Raw genomic sequence first — 27,714 nt, 5'->3', positions numbered from 1 at the left:
TCTCATCCTGTTTGTTCCCAGTCTTCTTTGTCTCTGTCCCACCTTCCTGTACCCAATCTCGATTTCGATCCTCTCCCTCCTTGCACCCTTCCACTGAAATAAACTTACCTGTACATTAAGCCGCCCATTCCTTAATCTCCTTTCGTCCCTCTCTCGAAGCCTCATCTCTTCTCTATTGCCCATTCCCTTCCGCTTCCCTCCCCTCGCCCCTCCACTCTTTGCCGTCCCTCCCCTACCCTTTCATGATCCCCACGTTCCCTCTGTTGTGGTCACTCATTCTTCGACGCTTGCATGCCACTGCCATATAAATCATCTCTACTTTTTGTTACCGCTTTTTAAACTTTGTAAAGCGCCTTTAAATAAGGCGCTGTATAAATATGAAACAAGATGCGATAAAAAAGATGTAACATGATAATCATTGAGTGTCGTTGTAGACACTTGATGGGAAGGAAGCTTTGTTGATGCGTATTTATTATGGTACTTATATTTTCCACAAGGATGCTCAATAATCATAATTTATTTGGATGTACTGTATATTGTCATGACAGTAATTGGTTGTAGCAGTATTATTTCCACAATTTAAATAAAATAAATATACAATAAAGGATTTCGATTTAAAGCTTTAGTGACTGCAGGGATTCATCTTCTTGGTTCTTTCGGTAAAGTCACATAGAAGTGGCCGAAACGTCGTGAAAATTTCATTTTATTATGTTTTATTTTTATTATTTTATTTCCATTCTACGTGACTTTACCGAAAGAACCAAGAAGATAATAAAGGATGACAAGGCAGTGCACTAAAGTAATGATACATAGTCGTGAATAAAGCATATAATTTAACAACAAAAATAGCCTGTACTACGTATATACAAATGCAACATATTGATTTATTTTTGTAGCAAAAAGAGTGTTGAAGCATTCATGAACTTTGATGAGACAGCTGTTCACTGCCTGTCAACAGCGTCTTGAGATGAGGTTACATTTAGAGGATACATACTAAAATTAAACTTGCTTTGTATTGTGCTGCATTGTGATCAGTGTTTGCATTGGGTGTGATGACTTGAGTCCAGCTAAAATAGGTATTCATATTCCTTGGGTCTTTCGGTAAAGCCACGTAGTTAGAAAACAAATCAAAATAATAACAATATCACGACGTTTCGATCGCAACACAGCAATCGTCTTCAGGCAATCACCTGAAGGCTAGCAGTGGAGAGGCTAGGAGAGTGTGAGAGAGAACAGGCTAGCAGTGGAGAGGCTATGAGAGAAAGAACAGGCTAGCAGTGGAGAGGCTAGGAGAGTGTGAGAGAGAACAGGCTAGCAGTGGAGAGGCTATGAGAGAAAGAACAGGCTAGCAGTGGAGAGGCTAGGAGAGTGTGAGAGAGAACAGGCTAGTAGTGGAGAGGCTAGGAGAGTGAGAGAGAACAGGCTAGCAGTGGAGAGGCTGCCTTCAAGGAGCAGTGGGCGCTGGAGGTGGCCGTGTGCTCAGTGGCAGATGACGGAGAGCTCTGCATGCAGATATAAGCTACCCGTCGGAGGCCGTTTGACTGTGAGGAGGGTTGCGTGCAGATGCAGCACTTGTCGTAGTTATAAAAAAAGAGAGCGAGAGAGTGAACGAGAGTGAGAGCGACATGGAGTAGGAAGAGACGGTGTAGAGCGGGGGGGGGGGCAGAGAGGGGGGTAGAGAGAGAGTGAAGGGGTAAGGAGAGCAGAGCGAGAAATCTTTTGTTAAATCTTTCATTTAAAAAGGGGGGGGGGGGGGTTTACATAAAGCAAAGCATAAAAAAACGAAATGATGAACGAAGCAAAGTGCCGACTACACCGAGCATCTTCTTGTTTCTTCTGATCGTAAAAAAAGAGAGAGAACAGGCTAGCAGTGGAGAGGCTGTGAGAGTGAGAGAGAGAACAGGCTAGTAGTGGAGAGGCTAGGAGAGTGAGAGAGTGAGAGAGCAGGCTAGCAGTAGAGAGGCTGAGAGAGAGAGGGGGAGCGGAGCGAGCGGAGCGAAGCAGGCGAGCAGCACAAGCTGGAAAATCACGACGGAGTTACGGGGTGTCGAACGCGAGGAGTTCTGTTCAATAAAAAGTGGCACAGGAGAAAAATAAACACAACTGTCGGCAGTGGCAGAACATGCTTGTCAACATGGACACTCAATTTATTTTGATAACGTTCAAGTGTTGTGTAAAACTAATTATTACTGGCCAAGACTAATTAGAGAATCCATTGAAATTGAGAGAAATACAAATAACTTTAATCGCTCTGACATCTACAAGCTTAGTGCGGCCAGGAAGTGTATTATTATTCCTGCGGAGGGGGCTGCTAGGAACGTTGGTTGCTCGGTCAGTGGCAAGGGTCAACGGCGGCACCACGTGGTGTATTCCGCAAATATGCCCGACTGTGAGGGCGGGCACAAGCCGGCGTGAGTAGGTTTAACATTGAGTTTTATAAGGGCACCACGGGGTGACCAGCCCCTCCCCACCCAGCCCCACCCCACCCAGCCCCACCCCTCCCATCCCCCACCCAGCCCCACCCTCCCCACCCAGCCCCTCCCCACCCTCCCCTCTCCACCCAGCCCCACCCCTCCTATTTTTTATATCCAGGTGTCCGGATACATGTGGACAGACATCCATAGACATACACAATTAATCCCCTGCCTCCTGTGAATTAATCCCGGTTGGGCTTCCAGTCCACTACGTTTCCTACCAGTACAATGCATATTACAATTCCTTACAGGGGAAACAAATACTAATTAATAACAATTTAATGCTTACCAATCTATTATATAATTACAATAACCTCCCCCTCTCTGCCTCAAATCACTGCACCAGATTGGGTTAAATGATGACGTCACCCTGCTGCTCTATTTAAGACTGGGAGCAAGTGGAGGGCTTTACCATTCTGGTGAATTGCCCGATGATGCTGGATGTAATTACCAGCGAAACGTCGTATTCAAACTGTAAATGTTGTGGATTCACTTTTCAACACACCGGTGGGCTAAAGTAGTGAACTATTTGTCCTTTGTAAACGTGACACATTTTTTACTGTTTGGCCGTGTTGGGTGGTGGAGGGTTACGGCACATTTATAAATAACACGATCTAACCCAAAAACGTTTATTATGAGAAAAATAAGTTGTCCGCGTGAAATAAAAACAATACACAAGTGATCATAATCAGAACCTGTATTTAAACTGGAGGAATCCGATGAGCTATGAAGCTCTTTCTTTCACAGATGTCCAGTGGATCATCAAATGAACCACAAAGCAGCGTCTCTCTCAAAAAACCACGCTCATCTCGAATCCGTGCAAAAGAGCAACATCGGTAATTCACGAGTATAATTTCAATGTCATTATAAATGACACTAAATTCCAGCTCATTAAAATATTCGCTATTGTGCTCCTGTGGATAAGGGCGAATCCGGAGAGGTGAGAGCATGGGGAGTTATATATCTCTGCGTGTGGGGCAAGCGTGGAAGGACCGGGCAGGGTAGTCATGGGTCGAAGGGGCGGGAGTGAGTTTTATAAGGAAGGGCTGGCTGGCTGGCTGCCCGTCGAGTTGGGGGTTGGACGCGTGCTTGCTCCGTGCATGCGGTGCGCGTGGATGAGAGCGGCAGTCGCGAGGAAGGCAGGGTGCTCAGCACCCAAGATCCATCGGTGGGTAAATTTATCAGTATAAGCTATCTCTACATTGCTTGAGTTAATTTAATTAGTCAAATTGCTGATTGCGTTTGCGTGCCGTGCAATGAGCTATTAATATTACATAGATTTTCACCGTTTGGTAAATAATGAAAATGGTCTATAGTTGATTAATAATAAATGTACAAGCATGACAGCGGCACTGCAATGTGCCCTGGGTACGTCTTTATAAATTGTTCTCATGCGATAAAGTTGAGAAATTAGTATGTTTATTTATGCTTACTGCAAACAAAATGAACATTGGGCATGTGAATTTTGCGTGTATAAAACTGTATTATGAATAACAAATATACACTTTGGAATAAATGCACTTCACGTTCTATGTGCGTTATTGAACAAATTCGAATGCTCCATACAAATGTGGGTGCGACAGTATGACCTCCTCTTGGTACGAGTAACGTTCTGAAGTAATGACGTCAGCAGATTTAACTTTTAATTGAATGTAAGCATGAACCAGCAAGATATACCAACAGCATAAACGTCTATTATATGCATCATAGTATTTGGCTACCAACAGTCTCTATAGTTTATAACTAAAAACAACATCTCTCCTCTCATGTTGTTGTGGCTGAGTCATTTAATGTAATCATATACTATCCTCATGTATAATTCATTAACTTCAAGCACTAGAGTCTAAGTGTAGGCATACATGTATTCTTTGTAATTGTTCACCCTTGCTGCAATTTAACCTGATGGTGATACTATTATATCAGATAAATGAACCCGTGTAAAATTAACAGGCAATGCAGCATCATGCATAGCCACAACAGTGTCCGTGATGATGAATAACACACTTTATATTTTCTAGCCAAACTGTCAAGGGATGGTCTCATCTGTAACATTTAGCATGGGAAGCAAGTCAAATGCAGTTGCAATTCCATGACGTTTGTTTGGCAATCTGTAGCAAATTATCCAAAATCATCTTCATTTGAGTCTCGTTATCATTTCGTTGTTATATCTGTCTTACAGACCTCATCGTCCTCTTGTAAAACAGATTTAAGAAACCACTGCCGTAGTAGAAGAATGGAATAAGGTAATAATTTGAAAATAGGTTTACATTTTTGTTGACCATGTCATAATCCAGGCCTGTTCCCGGGCATGGCTAACATTGGTGTCGAGTGATACCTGAACTGCTCCTGGACCCTCCCCTGAATAACCCACAGCGACCACAGTGACGAAGCATAGTCCCATGTTGGACATGGCCTTCTTTAATCTAGCAGTGGATTGCCAAGAGGCTGTACACATCATTAAATCGATCATACGAATTACACACCACTGTTTACAGGAATTAAAATAGAGATGCAATTTGTAAAGAGAGAGCGATGAAGACACACTTTTGAACCTACACTAATTTATTATTTTGGCATGATAAAGATTGTTATTGCTGCCAAGCTCTCTTTGAGATTTTAAGGGCAGTGCCTGATCCTCATTGTCATGATGCAAATGAACTATTGAAGTTGCATTTACCGGACTGCAGAGGTTTAATGCCATGGCACACTGATATCCCTGAATGAATCACGCCTTACAAATGTTAATTATTATAATATTTTAACTCCAACCCCCACCTTGCCCCCAATACATCCAATTAGCACGATTGACTACGTACAGTGCAAAAGAAGTTCAACATACATACAATTAGTGCCAATGATAAACATAAGAATTACTTTATAATTTGAATCATAATGTTGAAAAATTAGCTTTCATTGCCCAGAATATCTCACAACAATCAAACTTTATTTTTAAGGTATCTACAAAATTGCATATGTTATGTAGGATGAATTAAAAAAAAAATCAAATCTAACAATTACATCATGACATTTTATTTCAGTAGTTAATACAATGTATCAAAATACACTTATAAAAAGCAAAGTCAGAATTTCAAAAATCAAGTGAATACTTATTCAGGTTTCTTCATGAAATACAGAAGAAATGAGGATGTTCAAGTGTGAGGTTATTGTTGGCAAATGGGACTTCTCCAACCAGATCAGACTAAACATGTATTTACTTTTGATTTAAAGCTTTCGTGACTGCAGTAATTCATATTCTTAGTTTTTTCGGTAAAGTCACGTTGAAGGGAAACAACAAAATAATAAAATATATATAAAACAATAAAAAAATTCTCACGACGTTTCGACCATAACTCAAACGGACGACGACCGAAACAACTAAGAATATGTATTTACTTGTGAGTGAAACCTACGAGCAATGGGTGGTATGTGAACAACAAAAGGGTGGAGAATCTACGTATTTCATTATTGCCTTTGGAGTGCTTCATTGCCTAGGGTAAATCAGCTGGCGTTTTGTATTGATGTGCAAAATATATTCGTCATTATCACGGACATTGTTTATATTATGACCACACGAGTATAATTATGTGTCAGCACCACGGTGCAGATACAAAATCTCAACCAAACCACTGCACCAGATTATCTCAAATGCACAGCGGTCATTCCACTTGCATGCTTTTATATACTGTAATCAGGACATGTCCTTTTTAGGCCGATGACGTTCAAAATGCTTGAAATCACAATGGGATGGATTGCTATGAATTCGTAATGCTTGGGCAAGCGTGGGAGACTCGTGTGACATGTTATTAATGCCGATGCGAATCAATTTGGTGGTGTTACCACGAGTGGTTTTAAGAAATCAAATGGCCTTAACGAGTCAATGCCACCTTTGCCACCTGCCTACACAGGAACACCTTTCCATAGTTGTAAGCACCACTTTAAATTGCTGGTATTTTTTATTGGGTGTTTGGCCATTGTTATGAAATACAATTGCGAATTGCCTTGTCATAATTCTTGACTCACAGCTGGATGTTGAGTGTTCAAATTGTAGTTATGGGTTGGCTCAGCTAATCATCCCTCTAAGGTTGAGTGCTGTATATAAATTACTACTTTTCGAAAATGATCAGTGGCCATCCTTTCAAAAGACTTGTCCACCGCCATAAGAAAGTGGTATGTCGACACCTGGCACAAGGTCACCAACAGATGCCACTCCCGGGTTCAAGGCAGATGCACTGCTGCCTTTATCTGGCTTGTAGTATGCAGTTGATTGACTACGTCATCATGAGGAGGAGCGACCGGCACGACGTCAGGGTAACCAAGGCAATGCGTGGTGCTGAATGTTGGACTGACCATCGTCTCATCATCTCCCAACTTAACATCCGGATTAAGCCTCCCAGACGCCCACAAGGAAAAAGACGTGTCAAGCGTCTTACCATCACTCGCCTACAACAGGAACACACCAGACTGGCCTTTGTTGACGCTCTAGACCATCACCTGGAGTCTCTAAGCTTCGAGCACACAGACGCTGAGGCTAGACTGGACTGCTGTCAAGGCCGTGCTGCATTCTACAGCCCTTGACTCACGTGGTGTTCCCATACGTACACATCAAGATTGGTGTGATGCGAACGATGCAGAAATCCAAGCACTCCTTGACGAAAAACATCGCCTGCATAAAGCCTATCTGAATGACAGCTGCTCAAGCTTAAAGAAAACTGCCTTCCTCAACATTCGCAGGGTTGTCCAGCGGAGACTCAGTCATGCAAGCCACCTTGCTGTGCGCAAAAGCTGAAGAGATTCAGTTCTACGCTGACAGTAACAACACCAAGTGCCTCTATGATGCACTCAAGCAGGTCTATGGTCCACAACACTCAGGAACTTCACCTCTCCTGAATGCATATGGAACAACACTCCTCACAGAGAAGGACGAAATACTTGCAAGGTGGGCTGAACACTTCAGCGCAGTCCTCAACCGGCCATCATGCATAAATGAGGAGCCAATTGCGAGACTGCCTCAAGTTGAAATAAACCAGTCCCTTGCTGTTCTACCATCCATTGAGGAAACCAGCAAAGCCATAAGCCTCCTCTCATCAGGCAAAGCTCCAGGGTCCGATGCCATTCCAGCGGAAATCTACAAGGTTGGAGGGCCTCACCTAGCCGAGAAACTGACTGACCTCTTCCAGTCTCTGTGGAAATTAGAAGCCGTTCCCCAGGAGTTCAAGGATGCCTCTATAATCCATCTCTATAAGAGGAAAGGCAATCGGCAGGCCTGCGAGGCATCTCCATACTATCAATCGCTGGCAAAATCTTGGCAAGAATCCATCTGAACCACCTAATTGTCCACCTAGACTAGGGTCTGCGATCTGAGAGTCAGTGTGGTTTCAGAAAAGACTGTGGAACCACTCACATGGTATTTACTGCTCAGAAGTTACAGGAGAAATGCCAAGAACAAAATGCTGATCTATATATGGCTTTCGTTGATCTAACAAAAACATCTGACACAGTCAGCCGGAAGGGCCTATGGAAGATAACGGGCAAGTATGGGTGTCCAGACAAATTCATTGGCATCGTGCGCAAACTCACGATGGCATGATGGCTAGCATCAGAGACCAGCAATAATTCTCTGATCCGTTCCCAATTACAAACGGGGTGAAGCAAGGCTGCGTTTTAGCGCCAACCCTCTTCAGCATGGTGTTTTCTGCCATGCTGCAAGACTCATTCCAGAACCACAACACTGGGATTAGCTTCATCTACCGTTTTGACGGTGGGCTATTCAATCTGCGGAGGATGCAAGCCAAAACTAGAGTGGAGGAAGTCACTGTTCGAGAACTTTTATTTTCTGATGAATGTGCTCTGGCTGCTGGCTCAAATAAAGATCTACAGGACAGTATGGACCATTTCTCCTCAGCTTGCAACAACTTCGGCCTAACAATCAGCACAAAGAAGACTGAAGTCCTGTACCAACCTGCTCCTGGAAAACCCTACACTGAGCCCACCATCATTGTGAATGGGCAAAAGCTTTCAGCCGTTGACAAGTTTACTTACCTTGGTAGTACTCTGTCTCGTGCTGTGTACATAGATGATGAAGTTAACATCAGGATTGGCAAGGGCAGTGCAGCCATTGGACGTCTATGTGATTCGGTATGGGAAAAGACTGGCATCAAGCAGGAGACAAAACTGAAGGTCTACCAGGCTGTTGTCTTACCAACTCTTCTGTATGGGTGCGAAGCCTGGACAGTCTACCAGCGCCATGCCAAGAAATTGAATCATCTCCACTTGAACTGTCTGAGGAAACTGCTGAGGATCAAGTGGCAAGACAGAATCCCTGACACGGAAGTCCTCGGCAAGGCCAATATCCCCAGCATCCACAACTTGCTTGCGAAGGAACAGCTTAGATGGACTGGCCACGTGACCAGAATGTCCTGCGCGAGACTGCCAATACAAGTCTTCTTTGGCGAGCTGAAGAATGGCAAGCAAGCGCAAGATGGCCCCAAAACGCGTTACAAGGACACCCTGAAAGCTTCCTTGAAAAGCTTTGGATTCGACCTGAAAAGCTGGGAACCCTTAGCTCAGGACCGACCTGCCTGGAGAAGAAAAGTACAGGACGGTGCAGTCCTCTGTGCTAGCAGGAGAAGCTCCTGTGCTATCTTGAAGAGGCAGCAGCGCAAATCTACCAAGCAAGGACTTGTGGCTGCACCTCAGAACTCTACATCCTCCCTGACCTGTCCAGTGTTGCCACAGAGAATTCCAGGCTCGGATTGGCCTGTTCAGCCATCTGCGCACTCATTTAAACGTATATTATGCATGTGCATTATGCGAGCCCTTTAACTTGTCTTTCCTGTCTATCGTGTTAATTAGAGAATCTCTCGAAATTGAAAGAAATCAGTATAACTTTAACCGTTCGGATAGCTACCGTCTTAGTGCTGCGTGGAAGCCAATCCTCCAATAATAGATTATTAAAATCCATGCCTACAAAGGGCATGCCTACGAAGGAAGGACAAGTTGAAAGGGCTCGCATAATGCACATGCATAATGTGCGTTGCCTCAGTAATCCCCCCCCCCCCCCACATTGTGCAAGAGCGCAGCTGCGTGGTCACCACATCTACGCCTCTATATGAGGAATGAAACAGGTGGACTTCTCCACAAATCTGGCTGTCGCCTGATGAAGCTAGTTGTAATTACTGGCGAAACGTCGTACTCAGTTTGTAAATGTTGTGGCTTGGCTCTCCAACACACCGGTGTGCTGTACTAGTGAGGAATTGGCATGTTCTGTAAACATGACAACCCTTACTAGTTGGCTGTGTCGAGTGGTGGCGGGTTTTAACGACGCATTTATATATTTACAAGATATAATTGGTCACGAAAGCCTACGTGTTAAACAGATATGATGATACTTTTTTTTCTAAACGTGAACAGAATAAAAAAAATGGTCCAAACAGAAATCTAGCGCCTTTTTAACGCGATATAACAGAACCGAGTTACGTACCTTCATTTTTAGGTCCTAGATCTTTAGCACTGATGCTCATACATCAATATAAGAAGTGGCATGCAGACGCCAAGTCAAATTAACACATATGACCAATTTACCTGTATTCAATTAATGTTCTGCTGAAAATAATAAAATACATTGTAACTACATCTGTTAAAATGATATTCAGCCCTAATATTGGATTTTTGTAGTAACTAATGATTTTAAAACAAGTGTAACAATGTTTTGTACTTGAGACTACACGAAACATCATTTTGTTATATAAAAATAGTTTATATATAGCATATATGCAGACTTACAACATACAGTACTTACTGTGTCAAGTATAATTAATGTGAAATTCGGTTAGATTAAAAAAAATACGTTTATTCAAATGCATGTGTGTATAAACATAGGTAGTTTCCATTTAAATCAATTACATTATTTATGAATGTATTACATTTAACTAAATGGACTTATATCAGAGGTTTACATACATATTCATGTAAGATACACTATATATTAAAATGTAATTTACACTTGTCTATTATCGTTGCTTGCCCAAGTGCGTTCATAGAATCATGATGAAAATTACAAGTCGGTGATATAGAGTAGCATGAGCATAAATTGGTATAATGAGAAGTGTAGCGGATACCACACGCTCACACCAACACATGCCTACTCCCAGGGGTCATACAAAAAAATATAATTTGAAGGGCATTACAACTTCCTGACTGAAAATGTCCTTAGTTTGATTGGCGGTGACTGTAAAACGTATGAATGTATGTTTAACTTCTTTTGCGCCGTACATAGCCAACCGTGCTTAGCGGAGGTGCAGGGGAAGGACATCAAACTAAACACAAATCAGTTCTAAAGAATTTATTTTTCAATTTAAAACCCATTTACCGTACTTCTATGATTTTGTTTTGTTCAATATTTATACCCTCGGTGAAGAGCTATGATTTTCAAGGATACAGCATGTTTTAAAACATTTAAAGTGTCTCTCTGCTAAAATTTTGTGTAGGCAGTGCCAGTCCCTGTTGTTGGCCATGAGGCAGTGGTGGGAATTTCACAGACATATGATGGAGGCCAGCCTCCCTACAGGAACAACCAATGCTGACTTCTTCCAATGTGTTGCGATGCGAGATGATGGATAGAAATTGCATGGGGAGGCCTTCATCCACCAGTGGACGAATCATGGCTGATGATGAGCTTCAGTTTCATTTCAGTTTCATTTATTCGGAATAACCCTGTGAGCCATTCGGCTCTTGATTCGGGTGCAACACGTGTAACAAGATGAGGTATATTTCCGCAGCAATGCAACCTAGTGATGGTTATCAAGGGCATGCTTACAAAATATAGTTGCATGACATGCTAGCTGAAAACACTGCTAACAGGGGTAAACATACCTATGGCACCTTTTTGTCAGTATAAAATGATGAAAAATAAGAATAGGTTTTCAAGCAATAAAACCGATGTTCAAACACTTGGTACCTTGGTGTTCGGACATCTTAACACATGTTGTATTGCCAGAAGGGGTAAATATGTAATCATATTCACTTGTTACTCGAGCAGGCACGGGGTGAGTGCCTACTAGGACAAAAAGAGTGTCCATTGTGACATTATTCTTCTAAGTGCACTGTGGGGTGGGCCGGTTGATTGAAGGCATTGAAGCATAGTTACACTTAATTCGTATCAAGATCATTTGCCACGACCTTCACCATTCGCGTGCCAGGAATCTATAGGTAGCTCCTGCGCGATTATGAGTGATACAATTCAGTCTTGATTTCAATACCATTCATGGTATACTTATGTGAATACTGTTATCTGTTTGAATACGATTTTGTTTGCAGTTTTCATCGGCTTAAAATATGTATTTTTACGTGAATTAAATGTTAACAAATAACTCTGCTATCGTTTTTGAAATTCACCGACATTTTATAGCAGCCACATTACAACTTATATCCCAAATCCTTCCAAAAGCAATACTTCTAATACAGCTTTGATTAGAGTATAGTAATGTCAATTATAGCATATGAGCATGTATTTCATATTTAGTCTTCCTGAGAGAGTTAATGCCTCAGTAATCTGGAACTTTTGCAAAACAGAAGAATCTAAGTTGCTTTGCTTAACATGGGACAACGTACAACATTTGAGGAATGTAACAAAGTTACGTGCAGGGAAGTTGAATAACTTGTATTCAGAATTCAGAATGAATATATCAGTGTATATGTAAGGATGCATAATGGCATACACAGTCGATAAAGACTTTACCGAATAGAACCAAAGAGTATGGATCCTTGCAGTCACGAAAGCTTTAAATCTAGAATACACAGTCGAACTTGTCAGTTAGAAAAACTAAGTAATTCTAAGCAATTAAGTTTGTTCGTGCAGTAATTGCTCTTAGACAAGCACTGACATTCTACAAAGGAATAATAATTTGAATGTGTCATATTTTTTGACGATGCAATTTTTTACTCGTAATTAAACTTAATTAAGTGGAAGTAAAGAATAGTTATTTATTCTGCACTTGCACAGAAGCGGGCACGTTTGCAAACCTAGAAGCCATTATACAGGGTGTTTCAAACAGATGGACCCAATTTCAAAGCAATATATTTCACGATAGCAACATGTTACAATTACACAAAAAGTTACAAACAGTTTAATGAGTTATCAAGTTTTACTAACCATTTTATATATGCTCTATGTGCCCTCCACCTGCTGTACGGACAACATCGAGATGATAGTTGAATTCGTCCCAAACGCCTCTCAAAGTGTCTTCTTCCACTGAAGTTACCGCTTCCGTGATTCTGTTTTTGAGGTCATCCAGATTAGTCGCTAATGGTGGCACAAAAACACGGTCTTTGACGTATTCCCACAAGAAAAAGTCGCAGGGTGTGATGATGTCTGGGATTGATCTTGGGGGCCAAGAGTGTAGCGCCAAGTCTCGGGGTCCCGTGCGACCTATCCAACGTTGAGGCAGTGCGTCACTTAGAAAACGGTGCTCCGTCTTGCTGAAATCTTCATCAAGTTGTGGAAAGAGCCATTCTGCAGCATTTCGAGATACGCTTGCCCCATAATTGTGTTTCCCTCGAAAAAGAAAGGGCCATAAACCTTTCTTTGAGAAACAGCAAAAAACACGTTCACTTTCTGGGAATTACGCTCGTGCTCTACAGATTCGTGTGGATTCTCTAATCGCCATATGCGCACATTGTGACGGTTAACTTTACGGCTTAGATGAAACGTTGCTTCATCACTAAGAATCAAACGCAGTAAGAAGCTGTCGTCCTCCATGTTCTGTAACATCGCATCACAAAATTCTTCACGCTTTCATTTGTCGCCTGCACGAAGAGCCTGTGCCATTTGCTACCGGTGTGGCCTCATGATTAAAGGTCGCCTTAACACACGCCAGACAGTCGTACGAGGAATCGCAAGTTCTCAGCTGGCACGCCGAGTGGACTTGCGCGGGCTCAGCAGAAAACTCTCTTGAATTCTTGTCAAGTTTTCCTCTGAGGCGCATAATTGCCCTGTGCTCTTCCCCTTACATAAACAGCCCGTTTCCTCAAATTGTCGGTACCAACGCTCTTTGACATTGGCGGATCAATGCCAAAACGCCGTTGAAATGCACGCTGCACCGCAATTATGGATTCAGTCTTGCTGAACTGCAGAACGCAAAACGCCCCTTGTGTTGTGGGGTCGCCATCTTGAGAATGACTGAGGCTAGGGGCTGTTTGTGGGCGGGAAGAGACATCTAGCGGTAATCATTTGAAACTCTATGCCCCGCCCTTTCAAGTGGTAAGCGTTTCATTCATGGGCGGTTCGTGGTTGCAGAGATATAGCGATTTAAAATCGGGTCCATGGTTTTAAAACACCCTGTACTCTTACATTGTTTTTGGAAGTAAAACGTATTTGGTGTGATATCATACGTCGAATAAGCGTGGGCTCCATTCCAGCATGTGGCACTTTCTCAGGATTTATAGATTAAAATGGCATTCAACGGTGAGAAGGGATCCAGTTTATAATCCAGATCAAAAGAGGTTTGTTTTTCAACAAAATCATCAGAGGAATGGCTATTATTAGCCAATGATGCTCTACGATGTGATTACTGTGTTTTTTGGTCAAAATGGTAAAAAGAGTACTTTAGCTGAGGCTGAAGAATGATTTGATAAAAGGCAGAAAAAGCATTGAACGACATTGAAAAATAAATCAATGTGAATTATCTATGACCAACATTATTTGAGTTGTATATCAAGATATATTCATTTAATGTCATTATGTTATGTACTTTTATGTTGGTTGCCATAGAATGAAGTTGCTTCAGCTGTTAAAATTATATAAGAATTGTGAATTTCCTGAAAAACACTGGTCTGTAACCAAAGTGTTTCCGAAATAAATGTGATCCAACGTTACTAATTCTGGGTCACTGAGAATGAAAATGATGCTTAAAATTGTTGATTGGGTCTAGTTTTCAAGATATGCTACTGGGTCAGTATATACGACCTTTGACTTGGGAATGGCAGATGATATGTGATTTATAAAGGGAAGGGATCTCAATTTTAACCAGAAATTACTAAATACATTTGTAGAGTAGTAGTTAGTGACGTCATATCACGCTCGCCCTCTGGTACAATGACATCACGTATGGTGACGTCATGCACAGGGGGCGGGATGGTGACATCATGTTCCCCTGGGATATTTAGGATGGGACCCGTGACATGTTCGAGGTCGTTGTGGGGAGCCAGGAACGTGTGAAGTTGGAAGCTGCGACCCAGGGTAGGGGGAAATGAGCACCAGGCTAGGGTAGCCTGTGGGTGTGCTAGGGACCTCCCCAGTACCCTTCCCCTGGGGGAGCGATGGGACCCAGGGTAGGGGGGAATTAGCACCAGGCTCGGGGAGCCTGGGGGTGTGCTAGGGACCTCCCCAGTACCCTTCCCCTGGGGGAGCGATGGGACCCAGGGTAGGGGGAAATTGGCACCAGGCTAGGGTAGCCTGTGGGTGTGCTAGGGACCTCCCCAATACCCTTCCCCTGGGGTGTGGAGTGTAAGCAGTGAGTGGGCAGTACACGGAGTCGTGTGCGAAGAGAAGTCTTTAATAAAACAACTGGCGCAAGCCCCTACATGAAGATCTGCCTCCGAGTCATAATTTACGCCTCAACACATCTTTGAATGGATCTATGAAAAAAAATCTGTAACTGGGTTTGGACAGTACTTGCATTTTGAGCAAAACAATGAATGATGCAATCTGAACCTGGTATTGCATCGTACATGATATGAATTGCATCATGTTATTCCTAGAAGTCATGGATGATGCAATCATAACGAGGCTTACATCCCTCTACTGAAAAGATTGCCCTATATCAACTCTAGAAATCATTCAGTGTCGTGCTCTCTTATTTGTCAGTGTTTCATTTTGCAAAGAGACACATTTCTGCTTAGCCAAAGTGAGCAGAGATGCCTCCTACTTGTGTGCACAAAGCAGATAACTTCTGCTATGGTTGTGGTGAAGTGACTTTTGCATTACAGAAGCGAAATATAACCACTATGGTTAAGAAAGCAGATCATCTTTATTTTGGCTGTAAAATTGAAGATCAGGACAAGATGTGGGCCCCACACATATGCTGCAACACTTGTGCAACAAATCTTCGCCAGTGGTTAAACAGGAAAAGGAAATCTATGCCTTTTGCAATGCCAAAGATTTGGACAGAGCCAACAGATCATATCACCAATTGTTACTTTTGCATGGCGCCTCCAGTTGGGGAAGGTGTGTCAAAGAAGTAAAGTAGACTGTGCATTATCCAAACATTCCATCAAATATACGCCCAGTACCCCACGGAAAAGGACTGCTGGTTCTTGATGCACCAGAATAATTATCACTTGAGTCAGATGAGGAAGAGGATGAAACTGCTGGTCCTGAACTATCAATGTCACATGACCCAGATGTTCTCCCATCCTCCTCTTCTGAACCAAACCTCATAACACAAGTTGAATTGAAAGACCTTGTCAGGGATTTTAAACTAACCAAGAGTAAGGCAGAGCTGTTGGGCTCCAGACTGCAGCAGTAGAATCTCCTGGCAGGTGCTGTTAGGGTTCCATGTTTAATGACCATCAAAATGATATTGTCTCATTCTTCTTCATGGAAGGTGATCTTGTAGACTGCAACAATATCGATGGTGTGATGGCAGCCCTCAACATCGTTCATGATCCAGATGAGTGGAGACTGTTCATTGATTCATCGAAGATGAGTCTTAAAGCTGTTTTGCTGGATAATAGCAATGTTTTTGCATCAATTCCAGTTGGTCATGCAGTCCATATGAAGGAAACTGTAATGTGCAGGGATTAAACAGTAAAACAAATTCAAGTCCCAATATTCAGTTTATTCTCCTGAAATTGAAGATAACTTGTGCTGAAATGCTGACCATAATAGTAGATGAAAATGCATCTTCTTCATAGTCAAGAGTCCAATGAGAGCATTGGGTTAGCTTCTCAGGTTCTTTTTCCACATTCTTTTGTTCGGTGCCTCTTTTCTCATCACACCATAACCTTTCATGAACCTTGGTCTCCCTCTTCTCAGTATGTCCTATACCTGAATCTCCATAGCACTTTTAGTTCCAAGTTCTCTGTCTTTTTCTAAACACATGCTCAGACCATCTAATTCTAACCTCCCTGGCCTTATTGGCAAATAAATAAAAAGTGTGTCTCTCCACATTAAAATAAGAATGTATTCAATATGCCAGTGAGCCTTCTGGAGAAATGTTTTTTTTTCCAGCCACATTTGTTTAAGGAGTCAAGTCTTGGGCTGGTTCAATTCTCTGAGTTCCATCACCAGAGATATGGCTGCTCAACAAATGCTGCCAAGTTTGGCAGAACTCATAGGCAGGAGCAATTCACCAACAGTTCAGCATAAAATAGTTAACATTGTACAAAAACGCATTATATTATAGAGGATTACATAATGCTATTTAGAATAAAAAACACAAGTCCATCTCTGCACATAAATTATATTATAACTAGCGGGAAGTACCCAGCATTGCCCGTCTTAAAAATATTTCAAAACTACTCTTAAAAATCTAACAGCAGTGCGTACTAACTGTGGTGGTACCTGCTATGATTACATCAGTGCATACTGTGCTTGTACTTGCTATGATTACAGCAGTGCATACCGACTGTGGTGATACCTGCTATGATTACAGCAGTGCATACTGACTGTGGTGGTACCTGCTATGATTACAGCAGTGCATACTGACTGTGGTGGTACCTGCTATGATTACAGCAGTGCATACTAACTATGGTAATACCTGCTATCACTACAGTAGTACATGCTGACTGTATAGCAATATTTATCGACTCTATAGCACAAAGTACTCACCTGACAGTGGCGTGGTGAGGCTTAGTCCCGTGCAGAGCCTCTGGCCTCGCCTAGATTGTCCAGGGGGCCGAGGTGGCACCTTGACAGGCTGGGGCTGAGCTGCTACCCTGATCCCCCAGCCACGATCTCCCCGGCCGCTCTGCAGTAATATCTACAGCCTATAGTGGTAGCATCTAGTCGACTGTCTAGTAGTAATAACTGCACGCATCGGGGTGGGGGGGACATCACACAGTGAAGAATTAACGTCACCATTTAGTCTATTTTTATAGCATTTTTAACGTGAAAGAAAATGTCCCCCTCACTACCACCGAAGGCGTGTACCTTGGCATGGGCCCTCCCCCCCCCCCACTAAAGGCGCGTGAGTTCGTATGATCGTGCACGTGTCAAAGATAAATAAATAAATGATAAGCACACAAAAATCGCACTAAATCGCTAATTAAACTCATTTAAAGTTGACGGATGTGAAAAAAGAATAGCGCTTGCTCACCGCGGGGCTTACTGCTTGGTACCTGGCTATTTTTTTTACGTAAACCTCACCGTTGGAGAGGGAAATCGTTTGCAAGCACGCGAACAGACACAAACCCACAAACAAACCCACAAACAGACATTTAAATATATACTAGCGGGAAGTACCCGGCGTTGCCCGGGCGAAAAAGACACACACATACACATCGAATTAGACACACACACAGACATTAACCCACGCACACAAACACATCGACTTATACACACACACACACAGATATGGACTCACGCACACAGACATCCACTTTAGATAAACACACATGGACTTACACACAGAAATCGACATACAAACATACAGTGACTCACACACACACACATACGTAGACTCTCAAACACACATCGACCTAAGCACACATATGGACTTACGCACACACATATCGACTAAGAGACACACACATGGACTTACACACACACATGGACCCACGCACACACATCGACTTACACACACATATGGACTGACACACACACACATACATAGACTCACACATACATTGGCCTACACACATACTGTACACATATGGACTCTCACAGATAGACATGGACTTTAAATACACACCCATGGAGTTACACACACATATCGACTCACACACATTGACTTACACACACAAATGGACTTACACATACATATGGACTCACACACACATACACATCGACGTACACACACACATGGACTGACACACATAGACAAACACACAGCGACTGACACACACACATGGACTGACACGCACAGTTGGACTTACACACACACACACATCGATGTACACACACAGACATCTGTCGTTGCCCGGGCAAAAAAGACACAGACACACATCGACTTACACACACACGGACCTAAACGCACACACATATGGACTCAAACACACACACATCGACAGACACACCCTCATCGACTTACACAGCAATCTCCGATGATGCCACAGCTAGAGCAATTTCTCTTTCTGGCGAGCCATAACGAGGAGCAGTTTGAAAACAAAGGTCTTCCCAGTACTGGCAGGTGTATCAAGGAAAAAAAAGACTCGATTTGTAGTCTCAATGTCTTCCAATATTTCCGTGTAGGCTTCTATTTGTGCATCCATCAGCTGTGGTTAATTTTCCTAACTAAATTTAAGAAGCTGGAAAGCATAATAGCATATTTCACGTAGGGTCCCTTGAGCAAGGGTATGCAGGATGTCCCTCTAGGGTGTTGGTAGTTCCATAGACGTGAGGCATTTTCCACCAATGGATTGCAGTTTGTCCTGAAGGAGGATGAGGGCCTGTTTGAAGATGACATCAGAAAAGTTGACGTCGAGGTTTGTATTTTCTCTTTGAGCTCCGTGGAGGATGTCCTCACTCAGGCCCTCTTTGTATTTTTGCCAGAGTCCCATGGGGTTAGATGGGCTGCAAACTTGAAGATTAATGTAGAAGAGCAATGCCTGTTGGAAAGGGGACTGACCAACATAAGCGTCTGTCATAGCTTCATGTAGATGGTGATCATGCACAAGAATTGCACGAAGATTGCAAGCTTACCTGTATGTTTGACAGACAACTCCTTTCACTGTTTAGAGGTCTTGGAAAGATTTGTGCCCTTTGGCAACATGGAGAAGCATTGGGAGAAAGTAGCACTGTTGATTGTTGGGATGAACTGTGTAGACTCGTCCTAAGGCATCAGATTCACCGCCAGCAGCACGTCGCTTCAATTTTTTTAGCTGTCCATGTATAGTAGGAGGGAACTTAATGGTAGAGTAGGTTGGCAGCAAATGGGTCACTTGGGCACGAAACAAAGAACGCCATAAGGGGTGGTATGTTGTGGAGCCAGGGCCTGTTGTTGGGCATTTCCTTTGGTGACGTAGATGTGTTGACCATTTTGTAGGTGAAGTAACAAATGGACGACTGTGGGGGAATGGTCATGGATGGGGAAGTCAAGAATTCAGCAAATGGCCTCATTGTTGCTGATGTATGTTCCTTGGAAAAAAAAGTTTGAGCTCATGCACACTTTGCCCCTCTGTTTTGTAAGGCAAAGACAGCCATGTCAGAGCCTTTGTTGATGTATTTGCAAACATATTTGATGGGGTTTTTTTTAAATAGCAGAATTTCACGTTAAAGTAGGCCTGGAAGATCTTGCACAGAAGAGGGCAATCGGGAACGATCCTCCGGTTGTGAACCTTAATTAGCGAGTTAGTGGCAGGTCTGAGTGTTGTTTGACATCCACCATGCTCAGTATTTCTGTGACGATATAGAGGATAGCCATCATGAGCCGATTGAGTGTCTGTCAAGTAGTTCCGTGGATACCTCTTGGTACACTTGAGATCTTGCATACATGGCGCATTTGGATAGAACTGGCCACATGGGCCATGGACCATTTGGCTGCAGACCACATAGAAAAAGGGCAGGGTCTTGATGGGGGTGAGGTAGCTCAGCACTGATAAATGTGTCAATGTGACTTGCATTAATTGTTTCCCTTATCCATAGCGAAATGTGAGCATGAGGAAGACGACGTTTTTGCCACCCAATGGTGTGCAAGTTACTCCTTGTCTATCCAAAGACGCCGCCTTCATTGGTCGTAATAAGCATCATGAGGTCCTAAACTTTTAGTTTTAAGACCTTCGCTAAGATTTCAGGTCTGTCTGGTGGCTTTTGGTTTGGATAAAGGTAAACCTGGATCTCCTTTAATTTGGGATTGCAAGTGAAGGTGATGAAGAGATGGGGCATGACATATTTGCTCATGTACATCATGGCATTCTGAGTCTACTCATGCATGTATCTTGGTGGAGCTGCGAAGGATGAAGGCAAAATAACGAATCAGCCCACATTGTGACCGTTTGCATCTCCTTCGGCATTGATGGCATTCCAGAGATGAGCATACTGTTCACACGCAGGCGGTTTTGATTCAGTTGAATGTAAAGAAGGCGCTCACTCTCAATGTTGGCATGCTCATCGACAACATACTGGTGAAAGAGGTTGGCGCACCATAATATATGGTTTCCTCCTCTGTCCATGATCACGAAGAAATATGTTTTTTTAGAGGAGACAGTTTTGTGAGGATGTCTTTGTCCTGCAGCTTTGTAATTGGAGGAATCTTGACGTGGTACCCATGTTGGTCTTGCGACAGGAAAATGTGTTATTGTAGGGCGTCTTATGCTCTGTTAGTGTCAGGAAACCATGCGATGGTGTTTTCTTTGTATGGAAGAACAATGTTTCTCTCACAATGTTCCTCACCCACCGTAAGAAAGCAACGTCAACAATATTTGGGGCATTGAACCTCCCTGCATGCTCTCCGCTTTGGTGGAAAGTAAAGGTGCGGTACGGCAACAATTAATAGGGTGATGTTCCCACGAATGTAACAAAACGATAGACGAAATGCAATGGGCTGTAACTAAGAAAGTCCAACGTAATTAGCAGTAGAACATATTAATCAGCATCGCAGTACTACGTATCAGTAAAAAGCGTGACGTAAGCAATAGAAACAATAGAAATGCATTGAAGAAATAAGCTGAAATAAGTCTACATTAAATAGCAGCAGTACGCACATGTAAGTTGAGAAGCAGGCTACAGTCTAGATCATAGACTGCCAGTACAGCGACTCAATGACATAAGCATTGCTACAGTGGACATAAAAAGCTGGCAATATGGTCAGCAGCTGAAAAAGCAGGATACAGTCGACATGAAAGCCTGGCAGTACACTGAGGTAAAGAAGCAGGCAACAGATTATAGACTGGCATACACTCATAATGGGTAAAATCAAAATTAGCAGTGTTAATTAAACAGCAGGCAGCAGGTCACAGCACAGACTAACAGCGTCATAAAAACACAGCTAAAAAATAAATATTTAGCAACCTAAAAATGAAAATGTAGTTTTGTGCACAAACATTATTGTAATATCTGCCAACTTATTTGTTTCATAATAGTAAACAATGAACCTGAGTTCTTATCTGCACACAAACATTATTATTGTAATATTTGCGAACTTATTTGTTTCATAATAGTAAACAATGAACCTGAGTTCTTGGCGAAAGATTCAATAAAATTGTACTTTACATTGCTGTGGTGAGGCCTAGTCCCCTGCAGAGCCCGCGGCCTCGCCTAGATTGCCCAGCCAGAGGAGGTGACACATTGCCAGGCTGGGGGCTGGGCCGCTACCCCCCCACCCATCACCCCGCCATACAATAATACTATCTAAGCGCTATAATCTTAGTATCTACCGACCCTATAGTAGGTGGGGTGGAGGGAGAGAAGAGGACATGACACTTTGATGAATTTACCTCAGAGTTGCGTGTATTTTTTTTTTGCATTTTGAACGCGAAGGAGAAATCCCCCCCACCCTCCACCGATGACGCGGGTGCGTTGCCAGGGGCAACCCCCGTGCAGCTTGAGCGGTGCGGGGAAATAAATAAATAAAGAGAAATCGCACACAAACGCTATTTGAACTAATTTAAAGGTGACGGAGGTGGAAAAGGCCTATGCCAAGCACGGGGCTTACGGCGTGCTGCCTGGCCATTTTTTTTTCGATGTACTGTAAACCCCACGGTTTGAGAGCCAAATCCCTCGCAAGCGCGCGTGCGCAGACAGACAGACAGATGGACAAACAAACTGACAGACAAAAACATGACTTTCATAGGTTAGCTGATATTGTAGACCATCAGCATTCAGAGCACTTTGTAGCAACGTTTTGGCAGCAGCATTTGTCCAAGTGGTGACGCGGCCTCACGGCAGCGAATTCCTCGCCTGTCGCAGACTCCCAGGGTTTCTAAATAAGCGGCCGCCCTAGTTCTTACCTGCGGGGCTTTTGAAACCAAAAATATACACGTGCTGCCCGATCACAGTGGATGTTAAACACCCCCCGCGACGTCATTCACAAGAGTAGGCCATTTTGTGCCGGCTTCCTGGTCCAAATTTGTCAATTTCGACAAAATTACCTGCACATTATTCGATTGGAATATACACTACATAGCAATCATTGCCCCCCTACTAAGAAAACTTGACAGAACTGTCCTCAAAAAGAGGCATGTCACTCAGTGAGCCTATCTCGACTAAATAAGCATTGTAATAAAAAAAAAACACCTGCATCCCATGGCTCGTTGAAATTCAGGGCTGTTTTTTGTAAAAAAAAAAAAAAGAGCCACCAGAGAAACTCACTAGTTGGTCAAGTTACCATCCAAATAGCTCAATGTATAGTTTAGCCCAGACACTACTTGCCAAATGGAAATCAAACAATTGCCATAACATTTAATTAGCATCATGGTAACAACCCGATTGTAAGTTATGCATTATTTTCCACATTTAAATTGAGCTAAAGTTATGCTTAATTAGAAATGAAAACTTTACTTGGATTTCTCTCAGCAAGCAGTGTGAAACAGCATCCCATGTCAACACACAGTGTACATATAGTATCCTCCAGGATTCCCATGTTCTTTCCTAACCCCATCACCCATTGGGTTTTAGATCAAGAGATTTTCATAAATTTTAATGATTGAACTTGCTGCTAAGGCATTGCAAGTCACAACTGTCATGCAGTGAGAGGCGTTTGACCTACCCTGGGGCAAGTGGATGCCATAATGCTGCATTATGTTCATTTATTTTCATTTACAGATATGTTATCATGCTAGCACTGCATCACGACACTAGAACGGCGTGTTGAGATCATGCCAACGTGCAGTATATATTGTGCTGTTTCTGAAAAAAAGGCTGCATGTAACATTGAAACGTATATACGGGGATATCATTGAATAGGGGAAATCCTCCTCATAAAAATCAATAGGTTAATTGCATGTAATGTCAATAATTTGGCATTGACATGTTTTTGTGGATAACTAACTAGACTGGCTGTGTTTTTGCGGGGAGGATACAAACTCAATCCAGCTAAACTTTATTGCTTGCTCTACATATATCTTCCACAGCGACGAAAGCAATGCAAATGAATTTGCAATATTGCATATTCTTTGTTTAAGTTGCAGTCAAACATCCTGGCAACGACGATCGTGAGAAAATGCCACGTCCCTTCAACAAACGCAAAGGTGAGTGATTGCTTTTCATTGTACTCTTTGACATGTGAAAATTGTACCCATCTTAAAACGTCTATCTGTTTATTGTTTTTGCAAGTCTTTTTTGTTTTGGTTGTGAGTTTTTTTTTCACACAGTGCTCTTTTTGGTTAAATGTGGATTGTTGTTGCACTGGTTGCCTTATTTGAGTGTGCGAATACGATACTTAGTTATTAATTTAAATAATGCCTTGCAATTACGATCTATGTAGTGTTATTCTCTGCTCATGTTAAAACCCCAGTAGCCAGCTAAAGAGCCTAAATAATCAGCTTTTGGTCCTTTGAAATGTGTTTTATTTACGCCTTTTAGCTGAATGGTAAAATATACAAGTTTTTGACCCTGACAGAACAATAATGTATTTAATGTAATTGTGGGAAGACATGGGTTAAACCAGGGAAATCTTTCAATTTGACAAAACATCAAATGCCTCTTAATCTGCTGATCTTAAATCTATTTTAAGTTTTAAAAGCCTTTAAAAGAACCCTCTATTACCTCAGCATTAAATTACATAATTGTTTGAAGGGAGGCAAGGAAGCAAGATTTATAGAGTTAATGCTAGAAGCCATTTCTATTGGATTATAATTCCCCCATGTAATTCCATTCAAGTTTTGATATGTACAGTGATTACCATTTGATAAGGGATTCCGATCCATCAACCCAGAATTATGGCTGTCGCTCAATTTCCATCTCCAGTATATAATTATCTGGATGTTCCATTCTTGGAATGGAACCTACTGTAGAAGCATTGGAAATTAACTAAATATATATTTTGTATCACAGAAATAAAACATGGATGCTTTATTTAAATAGTATTCGCTTTCAGTCATTTGTTTGGGGTGACATGGTAACATAACGCTTTACCCAGATTCGAAGAATTCTAAGTACAAATTCCAGTCAGGGTCAACTCAATCCATCATCCCTCAGGAGCAGATCAAATTATGGCACTGGAGTTGTGTTTGTCATTCGTGTAATGGTTATATTGTGATTTTTTTTCTTGTGACAGACAAGATTTGGATACACCCCCCTGAAGTCCTCATACTGGGCTCTGTCCTCTATACTGTTAAGGTACACAGTAAAACCTGCCAGGAACTACCATAGTACAATGAATCCATATACATGTATATTATATGGTATACCTGACACTGATAATGAAATAATTGCTGAACGTGGCACAAATGCAGATGCTGAGATAGCAGGAAAACAGCAATTCATTGATCTACCAATACGTACATACATTTGTGACACTAATAATGTATCATTTATGCTTCATGCTGATTATAAAGCATAGGTGTACCTTTGGCGAATACAAATTAATGCAACAGAACAAGCAAGACACAAAAAAGGAAGCAAAACAAATAAGAGTACAACAATATAAAAATATATTGAGTCTTGAATCAAATTGGAAAACATAATTCGTGGCATTTCATTGAATCACCAGGTTGTAAATTGTTGTATGCCTATTAGATGCCCTGATGGTTTTACTTGGGCAACATTACTCAAAATTATCACATAATACGAAGATAAAGCCACGTAGATAGAAAAATAAGAAAAAATATCACGACGTTTCGATCGCAACACAAGCGATCGTCATCAGGTGAAAAAATATAGCGGGAGAGCTGCTGAGGCAGGAAAAAATATAGCGGGAGAGCTGCTGAGGCGGGATGTTATAAAGGTTTGAGATGGGTGTAGCCCAAGGGTCATAAGCGAAGTGGGTGGGGCTAGTGATGACATTTGCATGTAAATGTAAGATCAGAGAGAGCTGGGATACCTCTACGACGACGAAGCTGTGGAGGTGGCCATTGTACTTCCTGCAGTCACGAAAGCTTTTAAGTCAAGAGAAAATACGAAGAAGTCTATTTTATTGTAATTGTGTGTGGAATTAGTGCATTCAAACCTCGTTTATTCTAGCCAATTGGCTTCTGACAATTTTTTAGTAAACGTGAAATACGTTTTGAAGAGTCGAGGGTTTATTGTGTAACATTATATAACTCAAATGCAAGCATGCAGGCATACACATCTCTTACTGATTTTCGGATAATGCAACAGTAACATTTACCATAATGATCATTAAGACAGTGACACTAAAGTATATACCTAAATATTGGTAATGGTGGCTTTAGCAATAATAAGACTGACATAATTTACTGCAGTTGATTTTTTACGCATTCATATTTTCTCTACTTATTTTACAGTTGTCCTGTGAGAATACTGTTGCCATGTGATTGTGGAATTTCAACCGTTGCCTCATGACTACGAATAAACATGACCACTGCCTCATGTAGTTAATTAATTATTTGAATTATGTATATGTAAATATCGCATGAACATTCGTATGGAATGTGAATACAGTTGCATACATAACTCACACATTTCACTGATTACTACTACACTTTATTACAATAACCATTGCATCCACCTACGCGTATCTCACTGAATTTATGAAAGATTTTAGTTTTTTCTTTTGTTTCAGTCAATATTACAGCCATTTACAGTGCTTGAAGTAAAAGCTACCATGGACATTGTACTTATGTATATAGCATGGGGATAACGAGAACAGAAGAAGTACACAGTGACTGTTGGTCAAATACAGCAGGTTAATTATTTGCCTATAGAATAGCACCCACCATACAAGTGTACCTCTTCGGGTGTGACATTCATTAAAGTTGTCGGTACAATTTTCAATGCTATTTCCTCAAATAAAGACATTCGAAGAAAAATGGTTATCATTGTCATGAGGACTCCCACATTTCCAGCATGCTACCTTGAGAGCGAGGCTTTTTATATTCATGTGGGCGATGAATGCTTGAGTAATATTGTTATTGCCCGATTCATTCAAGTCTTAAGAAAACCATGCTGAACAATGTTAAAATGCAATGAACAAAATTATTTTTGCAAAAAAACTGATATATATTTTAAATGCCTGGTTGAATAACAACGATATTTAAAATATATTTAACATGATTCATATTTTTTTGTAACGTGGAAATAATGCACGTTAATTTGAAATTACATTTGACTGGGTTGCAGATTATTTTTAAGTTGCGTATTCATTGTGCACAATTGTATTTGTATGTGAGGCATACAGCACTACCATTAGCATTGCCAGCCAGGCCGTATGGAGGAACGGCAATTGTCTGAACACCGAAGACAGTGCAAGCAATTTTGCTATTACTCGAGGTGGAACATAATCGATAGAATCTCCTGCACTTTTGACCACAGTCTTTACGATAATCCCAAAATCCCTTCACCCCCAACGTTTTGCCTTTTTTCCCAGACCATTTCATAAATATATATTTTTTAATGGTGCCACCTTCACAGAGTATTTTTTTCAATAAAGCAGATCCTTGCCAATTTAATATTGCACGATATAAATCAACTGTATCTGACAAAATATAAAAATTTTACTTGTTGTTTATTAAAGTATCTTCATGGTTAAAAAAGCATACATTTCTTTAATTTTGTTTTAGCAAACTTGCATTCTGCTTTGCATGTGGAACTTTTAAGGTGTAGTTGTTTAATTTCAAGATTGTGTTTTTTTTATTATACACTTGAGGTTTATGCAAAATTAATACATTTTCAGAGGAATATACAGCTATTCTTAAAATATTACTTTAATAAATTGGGAAAGAAAGATTATATTCTAATCCATGTGTCAACAGTTCCTTTTATTCATTGATATTTGTTTAACTTATTAAATTAGCATCTATAGAAGCCAATCATATTTACACTACATCAACATACAGCATATCTGGTATACAAATACAAGATAAAACATTTCCCAGAACATTAGAGAAATTAAAATATTTCAACCTCATCGTTTTTTTTCCCCCACTAAAGCCACCCATTCAATTTAATATGACTATTTACTTTCTA

General features: G+C 41.5%; 1 protein-coding gene across 8 annotated transcripts in view; it reads left to right on the top strand.

Moving 5' to 3' along the window:
• Positions 1-3,033: 3,033 nt before the first annotated feature.
• LOC116944905 (PTB domain-containing engulfment adapter protein 1-like) overlaps positions 3,034-27,714 on the top strand; it is an 84,435-nt gene continuing 59,754 nt past the window's right edge. For 2 of the 8 annotated variants that reach the window (XM_076071567.1, XM_076071576.1), the window contains exons 1-3: positions 3,038-3,642; positions 23,751-23,816; positions 24,845-24,906. In XM_076071567.1, the coding sequence (XP_075927682.1) occupies positions 23,789-23,816; positions 24,845-24,906 (90 nt within the window). In that variant the 5' untranslated portion in view covers positions 3,038-3,642; positions 23,751-23,788. Of the gene's footprint in view, positions 3,643-4,653; positions 4,718-23,699; positions 23,817-24,844; positions 24,907-27,714 lie in introns of all 8 variants that reach the window. The other 6 variants (XM_076071577.1, XM_032958813.2, XM_032958805.2 and 3 more) reach the window with 5 other exon arrangements.

Source organism: Petromyzon marinus, chromosome 2 (assembly GCF_048934315.1).
Source record: "Petromyzon marinus isolate PM22_M1 ecotype Great Lakes invasive population chromosome 2, UKy_Petmar_22M1.pri1.0, whole genome shotgun sequence".
NCBI lineage: Eukaryota > Metazoa > Chordata > Hyperoartia > Petromyzontiformes > Petromyzontidae > Petromyzon > Petromyzon marinus.
The sequence above is the reverse complement of the archived record's forward strand: the minus strand, read 5'-3'. Positions and strand labels throughout refer to the sequence as shown.